Source organism: Cupressus sempervirens, chromosome 5 (genome assembly GCF_028749045.1).
Source record: "Cupressus sempervirens isolate cs-2001-9-10 chromosome 5, ASM2874904v1, whole genome shotgun sequence".
Lineage (NCBI taxonomy): Eukaryota > Viridiplantae > Streptophyta > Pinopsida > Cupressales > Cupressaceae > Cupressus > Cupressus sempervirens.
Genome location: NC_143122.1, coordinates 924,419,341 through 924,434,414, shown reverse-complemented (window position 1 = coordinate 924,434,414; position 15,074 = coordinate 924,419,341). Strand labels below are relative to the sequence as shown.

General features: G+C 34.4%; 1 protein-coding gene across 2 annotated transcripts; it reads left to right on the top strand.

Annotated features, from left to right (window-relative positions):
* Nucleotides 1-200: 200 nt before the first annotated feature.
* On the top strand, nucleotides 201-14,825 carry LOC149558983 (ENTH/ANTH/VHS superfamily protein). 2 transcript variants are annotated; one of them, XM_089832929.1, is made up of 16 exons: nucleotides 201-393; nucleotides 2,695-2,802; nucleotides 3,008-3,077; nucleotides 3,311-3,408; nucleotides 4,014-4,155; nucleotides 4,247-4,347; nucleotides 9,231-9,314; nucleotides 9,484-9,534; nucleotides 9,702-9,767; nucleotides 9,861-9,926; nucleotides 10,253-10,333; nucleotides 10,476-10,553; nucleotides 10,745-10,903; nucleotides 11,127-11,205; nucleotides 11,291-11,412; nucleotides 13,973-14,825. In XM_089832929.1, the coding sequence occupies exons 2-16, from the start codon at nucleotides 2,704-2,706 to the stop codon at nucleotides 14,333-14,335; spliced, it is 1,659 nt and encodes a 552-aa protein (XP_089689055.1). In that variant the 5' UTR covers nucleotides 201-393; nucleotides 2,695-2,703; the 3' UTR covers nucleotides 14,336-14,825. The 2 variants fall into 2 exon arrangements, with proteins under 2 accessions (XP_089689055.1, XP_089689054.1); XM_089832928.1 differs by having other exon boundaries at nucleotides 10,742-10,903.
* The last annotated feature ends 249 nt before the right edge of the window (nucleotides 14,826-15,074 follow it).

Here is a 15,074-nt window from a genome sequence, read left to right as displayed (position 1 = left end):
TGTTCAATTTGGCTCATTGTTGAACACAACTTGGGTTGGACAAAGCTGGCACGAGTTTTTAATTCAGTCCAATTATCCTTCTCTTGTTGCTTTCTTCTTTCTAGTGAGACTTTTTGGCCAAATATTTTATTATTTTTTAATTATCATACATTTTTGTCTTTCTTTTTTCTGTATTACCCTGTAAACCCTCGTTTCGGTGCATTATTGTGCTGGGGACATCTCGTATTACACAAACTTGCGCTCTTAAAGCAGGGGAAACATACACTCGCACTCTCTAAACAGGGAATATACCTGTTGTGTATATATATCTTGGGGTCCTGACGTCCCTTTGTGCGGATCTGATATTCGCCTGAGCAGAACAGTCAGGCCTTTTCTTTTCTCTGAAGTACTAAGGTGAGCAGCGAGAAACCTACTTTTATCTTCTTCAATTTTGTTTTTTATTCCGACAATTAAGTGTTTTATGCAAATTTGAAATGAAATCGGGTTTCGTAGAGGGTCGAATGTTATAGGTAGAGGTTTTGGCGAGATAGGCGAAATTTTGGTGTCATGGGCGAGATTTTGGCAAATGGCGTAGTAGTCAGGTGTAATTTGTCCGAAAATTGTTAGAACTTTAACTTGTGATTTATATAAGAAATTGGCTGCTTTTGATACTAAATTGGCAGACATAAGGTGAATTTTGATAAGAATCTGTCAGACCGTGGTTGGAATTGAGGTTATTGAAACTAATTTTCAGTGGCACTTTAGAAATAAGCTTTATGTGCATAAGATCAACAAAAGTATATTCAAACTCTATATTCAGGGTCTAGCAGTGAGGCTTAAACGTTGGATTTCAAACTCTGTATTCAGGGTTCAGCAGGGAGACCGTAACTCATAGAGGCAGATCCAGAAGCTCCTTGTAATACTATTTGTTTTGAACAAATCACTCTCGGAGCAAGAAGATTCTATTCCATTTTGTTTCTCAGATTATGTTTAGGATCTGTTTCTATGGTCGGCTAACCACAGATAAAAGATGGCAGATTTAATTTGCAATTTGCCTAGATGGACTCACCATGTTTTGCTAAAGATATGCACTTAGGATATAGTTTACATAATCAGCCTCTATCATCAAAAGGATCAGGAAATTTGTTGTCAAATGTAGACAAGCTTTCAAAAGTAATAAGCAGTCATAGGTGTTTTGGTGTATGGTAACAAGAATGGATGCGCGAAGCCCTTGACTAGTTACTATGAGGTGGAATCATCAATGCTAGTGCTAGATCTATGAACAAAAAGGGACAGGACAATGTAGAGAGTATGAGATATGCAAATTGTGCAGGTACATGCTTTATGCGATACAAAGTTAAGTATCAAAGCAAAGTTATAGAATGCAGATAAAACTTACTATAAAGGCATGATTGGGTTCTAATATATATGCAGCAAAGTTTGCAGGCACCGTGCAAATTATGAGATCAGCAAAGAAAGCTGGAAAATTCATGTTTGTTTTATTTACAATCAGAAAAAATTGACTTGTACCAAACTTGCAAGGAAAACAAGTTTGATTTAATCAAGGGTCCATTAAATTGGTTACAGTTATAGGCAAAGTTATCAAAGCTTGATGTGGTATGAATTAGCATGAAGAGAAGCAATAGCGTAAATCAACTTAGTTCAAAAATAGGTCCTCTTCAAATGGACGAAGCAATATGATATTGGCTGGTAGACAAAGCAAAAGTAGTTTCACTTTAGAGGAATTGCATGGCATTTTGAGGCTTAGTTGTTTATTTGGTACGAGGTTGATAAAGATGGAGCTGGGTTGCAGGATATAGCAAAGTCTGGGTCATCTTTTACAAAATCAGTTGAGTTGGATATTTGTTAGAAGATATGAAGTTCACAAAAACCAATAATCTAGCAAAATAAATGTAATTCTGCTAAGTGGTAATTTAAACAAATTAGCTTCTTATTTACAAGAAATGAAGCTCTTGTAGCCAATTTAGACACTTAGGTTTTTGTCTTTAAAGTTTGTTGGAGATGAAATGGTTGCCATAAAATTAATGCCAAGGAAATCAAAGATAGAGCCTTCCTCAAAGTGACATGTTTTTTAAGCTGGTTGTTCCCTTTTGGTCAAATTTTTATTCAAGCTGCTTGAGTCTTTAGTTTCAATAGAAAATCTGAAAGTTTTTGATTATAATATGAGGCTTGTATTATGGGCAAAGCTTGGTATCCTTGGGTTATTGTGAATAAATTTGTAATGGAAACAAGTAAGCTAAAGTAACCTTCTGTTATGAATTAATTTAGATTTGTTTTGGTTTATAAATGAAATGAGAGAAAATAATTGAGCAAAGCCATGCTTTTTAGAGGCCAAGATTGGATGCTGTAAAACATCTGTAATTTAATGTAGAATGCTTTAATGAAAAACAAATGTGTAATTTGCTAAATTTATATATGAGCCGAGTCAAATAGACTTAGTTTCATTTACTTGAGTTTGGGAAAAATACTAGAAAATCCTTAGAATGTCGAAAAATTCAGCCAATTTTATGGCATTAACTTCTACAATATGATGAGAACTGTTGATGTTGTGGTGAGTTTATTGCAAATGGAGCCAACGATGACATTGCACATATGCTATATCAAATTTATTAAATTTAAATTAATTTTTAGTTGTTTCCATACCTATATCAATTTTGACCATTTGTTGTTAGTGATCTTGGTTTTCCATTTCAGTGCAGTAAAATGTCAGGGGGTGGCACACAACAGAGCTTGAGGAAGGCTTTAGGTGCTTTAAAAGACACAACCAAGGTTGGACTTGCCAAGGTGAACAGTGAGTACAAGGTATTTCGTTCTATACCCATACCATATGATGCTAGTGAATGGAGCATTGAACATCAATGACACACTTTTCCATAGACTAAATGTGTTGTTTGAAACTCCAATGAACTATGGCATCTCCTGGTGCAAGTCATCAAATATCTCGAGATCCCCCCCATAATTGTTTAACTTTTTCACCATTCTAATTCTTTCATTTACAAGCTTGCAGGATCTGGATATTGCTATTGTTAAGTCCACAAACCATGTGGAGCGGCCAGCAAAAGAAAAACATATTCAAAGTGCGTAAATGCATTCTATTTTGCAGTTGAATCTTATTACTTTTTCATGCACTTCTAGTTTCCTAAATACACCAAAATTCACAAGGTCTTTGAAAAAATCGATATGTCTGCAGATAGATATATCCAGTCTGCACATTGGTTTGATTGTAAGCAAATTGGAGAAAATACAGAATAGGTCTCTGAGCAAAATCCATTGGTATATAATCTTACAATTGTATTTTTTTCTTTGACAGTTATTTTTGCTGCAACCTCAGCTGCAAGACCTCGGGCAGATGTAGCATATTGCATTCATGCTCTTGCGAGACGTCTTGCAAAGACACACAACTGGGCGGTAATGTGTAGTCCTTACTGAGCATTGAATTAGTTGATTTGTCTTGTAATATCTGAACCCTCTATTAGTATATAAGATAGTCACATGTCAGTAATGATATTTATCTCCTTCTTACCTGGCACTGAACAGATATAAATAAATATAAAATATTGTATCTTTCATGATCCAAATGGATGGCTCTTCATGGTTTGGCTTCTTGTTTCTAGATTCTGTGTCTTTGTGCTGTGAATTTGTTCTGCAAACTTATACATTTTTTTGGCTGCTTCACCTTGAATAGAATGATGGTTGCCAAGCAAATTGGGTTTGATCAATTTACTAGGGGCTCCAATTATTAGTGGGTGAACATGATTTGAAGTCTTGCCTATTCATTTCATTTTCACATACCACATAATATGCAACAAGCAGCTGTTTATTTGGTTTTGTTTTAGTTTTCCCTCTATTTGAACTTTAATATGCTGTAAGGAATATTGTGGTTCTGAATGGTAGTTTGTTATAATCCCTGTTCTACACACAGGGATTTCATTGAAAAAGACATTTCATGCTTGCATGAGTAAACTTTTCACTTTGTGTCTATCTTACTAATTCCTGTTAGTTTCATGTCTCAGGTTGCTTTGAAAACCTTAATTGTTATTCATCGTGCTTTGAGAGAGGTTGATCCCACATTTCGGGAGGAGCTGATCAATTATAGCAGGTCCAGGGGTCACATGCTCAATTTATCTCACTTCAAGGATGATTCTAGTCCAAATGGTAATTTTTGTTGTTGCACACACCGGTATTTTGATAATTTTTTGTATAGGATTGGCATCAACGTGAAACAACTTTGTTGTATTTTGTTCAGCTTGGGACTATTCGGCATGGGTGCGTGCTTATGCATTGTTTCTTGAAGAGCGTTTGGAATGCTATCGTGTACTCAAATATGATATTGAAACTGAGCGTCTGGTGAGTAGCCCATAGCATCTTCGATTCTGCATCTATTTGAAGTTCAATCTCATGAACAGTGTTGTAGCTAGGAACTGTGAAGTTTTCATGACCATAATAACTGTCATATTTTCTGTTTTACTCATTGCATTTTATTTATATGGAACTGGATGCTCAGATTTAAATTTTAATAGAAGGGAAACATAAGTGGGGATGCTTCAAATCGAGTAGCAGATTCTAGTTTGGCTGGTTTCAACATCATGGACATCTATTAAAGACATCAAATTTCCATAGTCCATGTGATTGAATGCCTCTGGTTAAAACACTGAATGCAAAAAGTTATGAGACACCGTTTAAACCAGAAGCACTCAATCAACACGGATATCTTGAAACTTTCAGATTTTAGAAAATATTTAAAATGTCCATTTATCATTAGAAGTTAGGATATCAGGTTGAGCTTGTAAAGAAGCATTTTACTGAGATACTCACTGAGTGAAAGCACAAGCTCAAGCAAGGTGGTTGGATTGGGAATAGAGGAAGGGATGCAACAAGATTAGAGAATTTGGCAATTAGTCTGTGTGCATTATGCATACGATTGCATAAATGACACATGAAGATAAAATTTGAATTACCTCCAACAAAATCTATTCCAGATTCTTGATGGCCCTGTTTTGCCTTTAGATTAATGCAAAGTTGCATGGAGATGGATATGGATACAAATATGGATAGTGTATTGGGTACGGATATGGCCATTTTTTAAGATCCCCAATACGAATATGGTTGCATACAACATTAATAAATATCATACACATATTTAAGACTATTTTCAAAGTTATTAGAGAACATTTTCATTACTTCAAAAGCAATATTTGTTGAAGTTGATGAAAGATCAACCCCATAGCTCCCAAGAATCACCTGCATGCAAACACCTGTCATAGAAAGAGAGAAACAAAAGCTATGGAGGCTGGAATTTTCAGATCTATAGATGAGACATTCTTGATGAGCAAAAAGAGAGATTGGTATAATCAAAAGTAAATCGAATGTTTACAATGAGAGATTGTCCTTATAAAAGAGATCGAAACCCTAGAAGGTCTAACCTAGGTTGCACCATAATAATTAATAAAAGAATTAATTATTATATGCCTAAAGTTTAGCTAAAGTGAAATAGAGTTAATAAATGACTTAATAATTAATTAATAAGAAAAAACTTTATTACTCTAACACTCCCCCTTAAGATAAACTTAGGAATTAGCTAAAAACCTAGAAACTACCTGAAAGAAAGTTTCGGTCTAGGCAACAAAGCCTGATGAGGTACTCAAGCACAACCAAATCGCTGAAAAGAGGAAAAATAGAGAAAATCATATGGGAAAAACCCTACTCCAAAAAGAGATGGAAATAATGCTAAAAAGAACTAGTGAAGGATTGAAGAAGCCTCCAAACTAGGGAATGTCCTTGAAGATAGGAACAAAAGATGAAAATGAAGAACACCACTGAAGCATGTAGAAGCTGCAAAGCTTAGTCAAAAGTAAGTGCTAATCTGAAGAACCTCCACTAAATTAGAACTTGACTAGGTAGAGAAGACTATAATCTGCATCGAATCAAGAGGCACACAAAGGCAAACAACTAAACTCGAAGAAGCAGATGGTGTGAAACACCAAAGCTTGAAGAATTGATCAATTGAACATAGAAGGTTGCAACCAAAGTAGGAATGAAAAGAAGAGTGTCTATATGGTAAATGATCCATCTCACCGAAATGCATAGGTACCCAGCCACTGCATCCACCTAGTACATAGGAACAAAAACTGAATACATAGCTCACTCCATCGAATCAAGGAAGCATGAGAAACAATAGAAGAACCCCTATAATGTAGAGAAGGGTGAGGTCATAGGCAACTAGAAAAGTGGGCCAAAAGAACTGCATGTCAAGGAACCACGATCAAGATGCACAAAAGAGTACATATGTGTGTACTGAGGTGATTAATCTTAGAAACGTCATGTGGCTAATGTCACAGAGGGGAAAGTCGGTGGACAAAGGAAGGTGGCAAATGAAGGCAAAACATCAACCCCCCATGATACTTAATCAGAGTAGTGCATGTATAATAAGACACAAGATATGATGAATCCCAAGAATACAAATAATCTATACGAGTGTCCTCAGATGACACTGCTCAAATCAAAAATCAAAATAAGGCAAAACAACTGAAACGAAAATACAGATGGAATATGACCCTTTATCTCAGTGCGATTGCAAGAATGCATGCAAATGTTGTTTAAATAGACTAGAAGAGAGGCTAATACAATAGATAGTACAATCCATGACAAATCATCTGAAACAACAAAATCGATCCCCAGACTTGAAACAACCAAGATATCTACCAGAATGCAAAAATGCAAAAAACTGAATAGAATGTGCTTGGAGCAGAATCTGGACAAACTACCAGCATCACTGGAAGGAGCTCTGAAAGTCCTTTCCAACGATATAAAGAATTCCCAAATCGGAGATCGGATGCTCAAGATGTCTCCCGGAGTGCAAAATCGTACCCCTGACTTTGATAGCAAAAACAACCATAAAAAACACCAAAATTGAAAATAACCTGTACCAGCTTTCCGACGATGGTAGGTCCAAACAGAGCATGAAGGAGTGACAGGAATGCTGATGTCAGCAAGTGAAGAGCATAAATTTGACAGTCAAGCAGCCGTCAAGGCAAAAAAAAAGCTTCAAAAATGACCTTTACAAGAAAAAAATTCTAGTTGTTGGAAATGTGTCAGGCAAAGGACTAGTGCTGGAAAAAAATGCGATGGCCAATACTTGCTATGTGTTTAAAAAACTGATTTGGTTGGTACAATTTTTTTTTCCACATGTGCCAAAAGCATGTCGCCAAAGAAAAGTTCACGCGGGGGCCTCTCCATGCCCAAAATATGCGAGTGATTTTGGCCCTCGGTTGAGGGAGTAAACTTTGTGGTTGGAACCCATGCATGCATTTTGAGCTTGGCGCCACCTCTTTTCTCTTTGATACCATGTTGAAGTTGATGAAAGATCAACACCACAGCTTCCAAGAATCACCTGCGTGCAAACACCATCACAGAAAGAGAGAAACAAAAGCTATGGAGGCTGGAATTCCTAAATCCACAAATGAGACATTTTTGATGAGCAAAAAGAGAGATTGCTATAATCAAAAGTGAATCGAATGTTTACAATGAGAGATCATCCTTATAAAGGAGATCGAAACTCTAAAAAGGTCGAACCTAGATTGCATCATAATAATTACTAATTATATGCCTAAAGTTTAGCTTAAGTGAAATAGAGTTAATAAGTGACTTAATAATTAAATCAATATGATTTAAATTTTTAATTAATAAGAATTTTTTTTATTACTCTAACAATATTGACAAATAAATGCTACATAAATATTTATAAGTTAGTTTAACCTTTTACAATATGCAAAAATAGTAAAGTTGCATTAGAAGATAACTCAAAAAATTGGGCTGCTGAAATAGAAAAACAAAATAATTGTCTTTCTCATTTGGTGTAGGTTTTGTTTATACGATCTTTTAAAAAAAATTGCATTAATAAAGTTTTTTAAAATTAAATTTGGGGAAATTAATGTCAAATCTTTAAAAAAGCCAAATCATGCAGAATAAAATCAAGGTTTTTAGGCAGACATGGGTACAATATTTGAAGTGTATCTGGGCAGTATCGGATATGTTTCCAAATTGGATATGGGGATACGCTTGCCCAAGGAGGGACAGAGGAGTTTTTGGCAACTCTGGATAAATGTATTTAGTAATTTACTATTTTCTTTACTTTACCAGTGAAGGCAATCATATATTCCTTGTGTTTTTCTCTGAGTAGCATTAAAATGTTAATGATTAACTTTTAAACAAACTTAGAAGAAATGATATTGTCAGTTGTTTCTGTCCATGAATTGATTTTTATTTTTTACTATTTCAAGTTTGATTTTCTGTTCGGATCTTTTTTGCTTGAAAATGACAATGCTGAACTATATCTTGGCTATTTCATCCTTAACAGCTATGAATGCCTTTTCTTTTCCTAGAAGCTATCTGCACAAATCCCCTCTTACATTTATAAAAGGATCCTACTGATAGTGGAGACTATGGGAAATTATTTTGTATGAGATCCTAATTTGTATCCGGAAATCATATTGGGTTAAAATCTCATTTCAAGCTCAAAGATTTTAACTTTTTCAGTTGCTTTATATACTATAAATAGACACTAACACATTGCAAGTGCTTTTAGTAACTCAACAGAGCAATTTACAGGTTTAAAATAGAAGTGATTTTGAATATTTCTTTCATAAGTAGTCATATTCTGCATGCTTTCGCTATTTGCATACATGAAAACAAGTCCTCCACTCTTTTATTTTCTTAATTTCTTGACGTCTCTTTTATAAGATTTATATGCATTAAATTTTTTTATTAGTGTTCATGTCTACTATTTGACATTTAATTAATTTTAATTTTATAATATTAAAATTTAATAGATTAAAATTTAATTTTAGATTCTAAACAAATAACATAGGAAATTATAAAAATTAAAATTAAAATATGAAACTTGTTAATATTTTAAATTTTGTAAATATTATTAAAGAATCAATTTTTATATGGCAAATTTAATCTCTTATTTTTTTCTAAACTTTCCTCTTTTCGAATATAATCCCAAATTTTATTGTTACCAAACTCAAATTTGAACTCGATCCTTGTACCTTAGCTCTCACATGTTTGATTACGATGTTTTATACTTAGCTGTTGAATAGCATTGTTTTTTCTTCCTTAGTTATATTGAAATTTATTTGTAACCCGTTTCTTGCTGGTCACTATTTAGATTAGCTATATTTTTTTTTTTTTTTTTTTTGTAAATAGATTTTTTCTTATCTCTGTTGCAGAGAACCCGGGAGCTTGACACTGTTGACTTACTAGAACAATTGCCAGCATTGCAGCAATTTCTTTTCCGCCTCATAGGATGTCAAGTATTATATCAGAGTTCACTTATCAAATTTTCATTTATTAACTCACTTCTTTAGGTCACATGTATTGATTGGTTGTTTTGACATATGAAATTCCAAGGGTGCTCTGGTATAAAAATTCTAAAATGATTTGGGTACAATTAACCTCATTTGATAACATAAATATGTGCAGCCTGAAGGGGCAGCTATATCGAATTATGTGATCCAGTATGCTGTCTCATTGGTTTGTTGCAACTTTTCATTCTCTTTTTGGCAAATTTTTCCTGCTTTCATTTGATACAGTAGTATTACTTTGTCTACTCAGTATACCATATTCAAATTTTGGCAATTATTTTGTATATGGACTTCAGAAGTTTAGGGTTGTCTTATTCAACATGATTAATATTGCAGGTTTCAAGAGAAAGTATTAAGCTTTACAATGCAATTAATGATGGGACGATCAACCTTGTTGACAAGGTCAGAAGTGTTGTGATTTGATATATATTTTTATTTTGATATAATTTTCTATAATATTTAAATGATCCTTGCTAATATTGTATGTATTTGCAGTTCTTCGAAATGCAACGTAATGATGCTATTAAAGCTCTAGAGATATACAGGCGAGCTGGAAAGCAGGTATAACTTTGTTACTTAGTAGTTCATACATCTTGTGCATGTTCATGGCAGTCTTTAGTTTCCTATGAAGAAGATACTAGAAGTTAAAATGATTCTTCCAATTGTTTGTGTTATATTGTTTAGCATCATATATTTTACCTGATGTTGTATGAACTTGTAACTTATATTTTGGTTCTCTTTTTGGGAGTAGTTATTCTTTCTAAAAAAGAAGGTTCTAGCAATGTATTTCTAATGTAATTACTGGTTTACAATCAGTTGCTTTAAGAATGTTGTATTCAAGCTTTTAATTGAAATATGGCTCAACAATTTTTAACCTGGCAATGTAGACCGAGCGACTGTCAGAATTTTATGAAGTTTGCAAAGGCGTTGATCTTGGACGTGGACCAAAGTTTCCCCCACTTGAACAGGTAATAATGGCATGTCTTCTTTCTTGTTTGTTTTACCTTTTTGATGAAATTTTTGATTTAATCAACATATAAGATACTGGATTTAAGGAAGGTGTAAGGTTCATCACTTATATGATCTGCTGTCAATCAAATTGCTGATCAGCCTCCAGCATCATTCATTGCTGCAATGGAAGAGTATGTTAGAGATGCCCCAAGAGCTTCATCAGCCCGTAGGGAGCTGGTATGTAGTGACCATGTGTGAAAGAAAATACATATAGTTTATTGCAGATATAGTTAAGTCATACTTTAATTTGGTATTTACTTTCAAAATGATAAATTAAATACATGATTAAATTTCTGTCAAACATTATTGCAAATTTGCAACTACTCTCATAACAATTTTTTGTTTCTATGTTATGTTTCCTTCAGCAGAAGATTGAATCCATTCCAAAGGTTTTAGCTCTAGAGTACAAGAAAAAGCCAGAACCTGAGGATGACACATCACCATCACCATCACCACCCCCCCCACCTCCATCCGAACCTGTTAAGCAGGAGGCTGCACCTGTACAGCATGCAACGCCTGACCTATTGGTAAATCTTGGGAACTACAGTATTGGGCACTAGAATATTTTTTCCTTGTAATAAATTTCATTACAATGAAGAACTTATATAGGAAGAGGATGGTATACCATAAGGCAACTTGGACTGTATATTTTAACCTAGTGAGAGTGCATATAATGGTTTTATGTTATTTGTAGGTCTGACCAATGCTTAAGTAACTGTTAAATAACCCTTTTTAATGTCTGGCATATAGGGCTTGGATGACATTAGCCCCGATCCTTCAGCACTCGAGGAAAGGAATGCACTAGCCCTTGCTATTGTTCCTGCTACAGGTAAACTGTTCGTATGGTTCATATTAAACATACTGATGTATTTCTGTTAAGGGTATTTTGACATTGGAGCTCCTTCAAATTGCAGACACTGCTTCAAATGGAAATTTAAACAGTGCTTTAGATTTGTCAAATGGGGCCACTGGTTGGGAATTAGCTCTGGTTACCACTTCAACTTCTAGTCCGAGTGTCCAAGTAGAGAGCAAACTGGTAATGTCAGTTTTCCTTATTACTGGTTTTTGTAGTTTCTTGGATCGAGATAAAACTTAACCTTTGATCTGATTGCTTTTTGTTATGCTTTTGCAAATTCTCAGACGGAGAGTTCAATGAAAATATTTAGCTATTTAGCTAATCAATGCTTAGCAAATTCATACAGTGGATAAGAAGAGATGACTTGATGAAAGCAATCTTTATTGTTTAAAACAAAGCTACATTTACAGCCTTCAAAACTTTCAACATAGATCAGTTATAAGCCTTTGAATCACAGTGCTCTCAAGGATTACAATTCAGATCTTGTACTAATTGTCCATGACTTCTAACTGAAGCAAACTTGGAATAAATCCTCTATCTCTAACTATGGCTAAACCATTCTCACACTTAGGCTAACTCTCTACTGGCTTCCAAATTGATTGGTCGTCTTTATATAATGAAGGTTGATCTAGTAAGGTAGCACAAATCAAAACCATAGTACAATCTGCTTGGCAAGGAAAGGAGGGAACATGTATGATTCTGCTTTGGAACTGAATGCACCTTAATAAAATGTGTAAATGAATCATCTGGATATACTGTAAGGCGTGGACCTCAAAAGTTGATGCTTTTCCATACTTGAATCTCTCTAACTAAATTGCTGACTTATACTTTGGTGTGAAGTTCAAGTATATGGTACTTTAGGCCTTCTTTAACAGAGTGGAACAAACTACAATGCAATTCTGCATTAAATACGAAATGAGACATGGACACGTTTTTGACACATATGAGGTATCTATTGTGAAATTGACAATGATGATTGGTTGCAACTGCAGTAAAGTACACATAGGTTATCTTTTTACCCTAGAATTGCAGTAAAAGAATGTAATTTTGGTAAAATCTAGAGGACAACACAAGAAAATCTGCAAAAGACAAACAAACTTTAAGAAAATGTTTTTGGTTGAAGCAAAATGGGTCATCGGCTTAGGACGCTTATTATCAATTTGGGATTTTGGAGGGATCTATAAAGGCCCTTGTAAACAAACAATCCAACTACAGGTACCACTGATCACAAAATCACAAACAATTCAAATAAGATAAAAACCCAAGTACAACTAACACTAGAAAAACTATACTTCAAAAGTTTATGTTAAATAACACATAAACAGATCCAACAAAGAACACCCGAAAAAAGCTATTGTTAAAAACCTTAAAATCACCTGTAAGAAACAACCTTAAGCATTAGCAGAAACCATCTCACTCTATTGGGAAAGGAGTTTCTTGATTGTCCAAACAGTAACTACTCAATCACTTTCTAAGTTTCTATCTGAAGTTTTTTCCATTATACATTGAGAGCTTTTATCAATAGTTCTTGAGCTTCCATCTGAAGCTCTTCAATTTCTAACATTATTCCCTACAATTCTTTGGTTTGTTCACAACAAACACCTTCCCCTTAGAAGCAATTCTGTTCATGCATTCAAAAACATCTTGTTCTGAAGGAAAATTCTAAAAAGACTATTCTCCTCAATGTTTCATAGAGCTTTGGAATGAGAAGGGAGAGTGGGGCAGTGGAATTTATTATAGGACTAGAAAAATTACATTCAAACAATTTTTCAAGTCCTATAATATATCTATTTTCTGTTTGCATGAAACCTTGATTCAGAAGGCCAGTTTCTTCGCAAGTTCTGAGAACCAAATTGACCTTGCATTCATGAGTGCATTTTGTCATATGGTATACTCATTTTGTATTAATAAGTTATTTGGACTGGATGTTCATTAGTTTTCTTGGATATGCTTGAACACAGTTTTCTTTTATCTTGGAATCACAATCATTTTTCTAAAAGGAATGTGGCTGCCATGATACGAAGTACAAACTACAAATGTAACAGTTTACCGTAGCTTATATTCCCTAGGAACTTGGATGGCATCATAACATAGTGTTATTTGGACTAGATGATCAGAAAATTTATTTGAAAACAGCTCTATATGTTGATTGGCTATGCTTAAACGTAGTTTACTTTTCCTTGAAGCTAGAAACACAACCATTTTTAAAAAAGGAATGTTGATGCTATCATACCAACTACACATGTAACAGTTTAATTTGTAGTTCTAAGTTCATATTCTTTAGTAACATGGATGCCATGGTATAGACTCAACAGCTTATTATAGCCTATATACCTTAACTTCCAGCAATGTTTATATCGTAGGGTGTCACACACTTCTCTGTTTTGCATTAGATATCCTATGTTAGGGTAGAACTGTAGAACTGTCTTTCAATTAAGAGAACTGTTGATGAGTGGTACTTTAGGTTAGGTGAGTTCTAGTATCCTTTTAAATTATTATTACTATATGGTAATTCCTTTGTGTTTCATATTACAAACAAGGCCTATTGATAGTTTCATTCATATCACAGTTGTATCAAGAGGTGCAGTTTTATTTCAATCACCCAATGGTGTAACAGTTTTTACATTTTTATTAAGGGAAATGTTTGCAGTGTTTGTCTTGGTGTTTACAAAGCAACTGCTTTTTTGAAATTGCACAAGTGCTTAAATATATGACTTATTTGGCTTGCCTTTGGTGTCAGGCTGGTGGACTTGATAAGCTTACACTGGATAGTTTATATGATGATGCAATGAGAAGACAAACGAGTCCATCTAGCAACTATCATATGGGTCAAGTGGCACCAAATCCCTTTGAGGCTACTCCAATGTTGCAACCAGGTCAAGATCCCTTCTATGCTTCAAATAAAATAGCTCCACCGTCTGCCGTTCAGATGGCCTCTATGGCATATCAACAACAAGCTTTCATGGCACAGCAGCAAATGATGGGGCAACAAGTTACTGCAAACCCTTTTGGCAATCCATATGTACCAGCTACATATCCTTATGCTGCTAGTACTCCATATCAGGCCCAAAATCCATATGGGAATGCAGGTTATATGATGTAGGTGTATTATTAACTTGATTCTTTGAAGAATAAAGACTGTTGGATCACAGATGTTACATATTGTTGCCATTTGGATCATTGGACAGTTTTTTTTTTCACTTTGTCATACATCGACCTTGATTATTGTAAGCATATGCCAATTTGTCGTCTGTCATTGTTTCATTCAGCATCCTTCATAATTTTTAGTCATGGTTGGAGAGGAATGAGTTTGCGAGAAGTAACATTTATTTTGTGACCAGTGAGACCAGTGAGTCATTGTGCAGTGATTACTGCTAAATTTATTTAAGAAATGTATCATATTCCAGTTAGCCCAGTGTGGTATTGTAGTAAAATATGAGATTGCTATAAAGAAACTTAGAACTTGAGATCTCTATTAAATGTCTTCTGTAACACGGTTCATGATATTAGAGACATTCACAACTCAAGCCTTTGTACGAATTCCTCTTTTCGGAGTAATATTAGCTGAAGCAAATTCAATGCTTTGTATCAAAGATTTATTTTTTCTTTGTTTCATGCACATTTATCTGAAGCAAATTCAATGCTTTGTATTAAAGATATTATTTTTGTTGTTTCATGTACATTTATGTAAGTGACCTTTTCTCCATAAGTACTATTTTGTAATTACAGATTGCACGTGGGTATTGTGAACTCCAGATATTGTAATTTCCTGATTGTTGAATATAGCATATGGTCCCTTTACCTAAATTCACCTTGATAAGAGATGATTATGTATTTCATTG

Bases quoted from the DNA above. Each gene is read 5' to 3' on its own strand.
- LOC149558983 (XM_089832928.1), top strand. From the start codon at position 2,704: ATGTCAGGGGGTGGCACACAACAGAGCTTGAGGAAGGCTTTAGGTGCT. The intron at 3,078-3,310 runs GTGCGTAAATGC...TTTCTTTGACAG, and splicing joins AAAAGAAAAACATATTCAAA to TTATTTTTGCTGCAACCTCA. The intron at 10,334-10,475 runs GTAATAATGGCA...ATTGCTGATCAG, and splicing joins AGTTTCCCCCACTTGAACAG to CCTCCAGCATCATTCATTGC.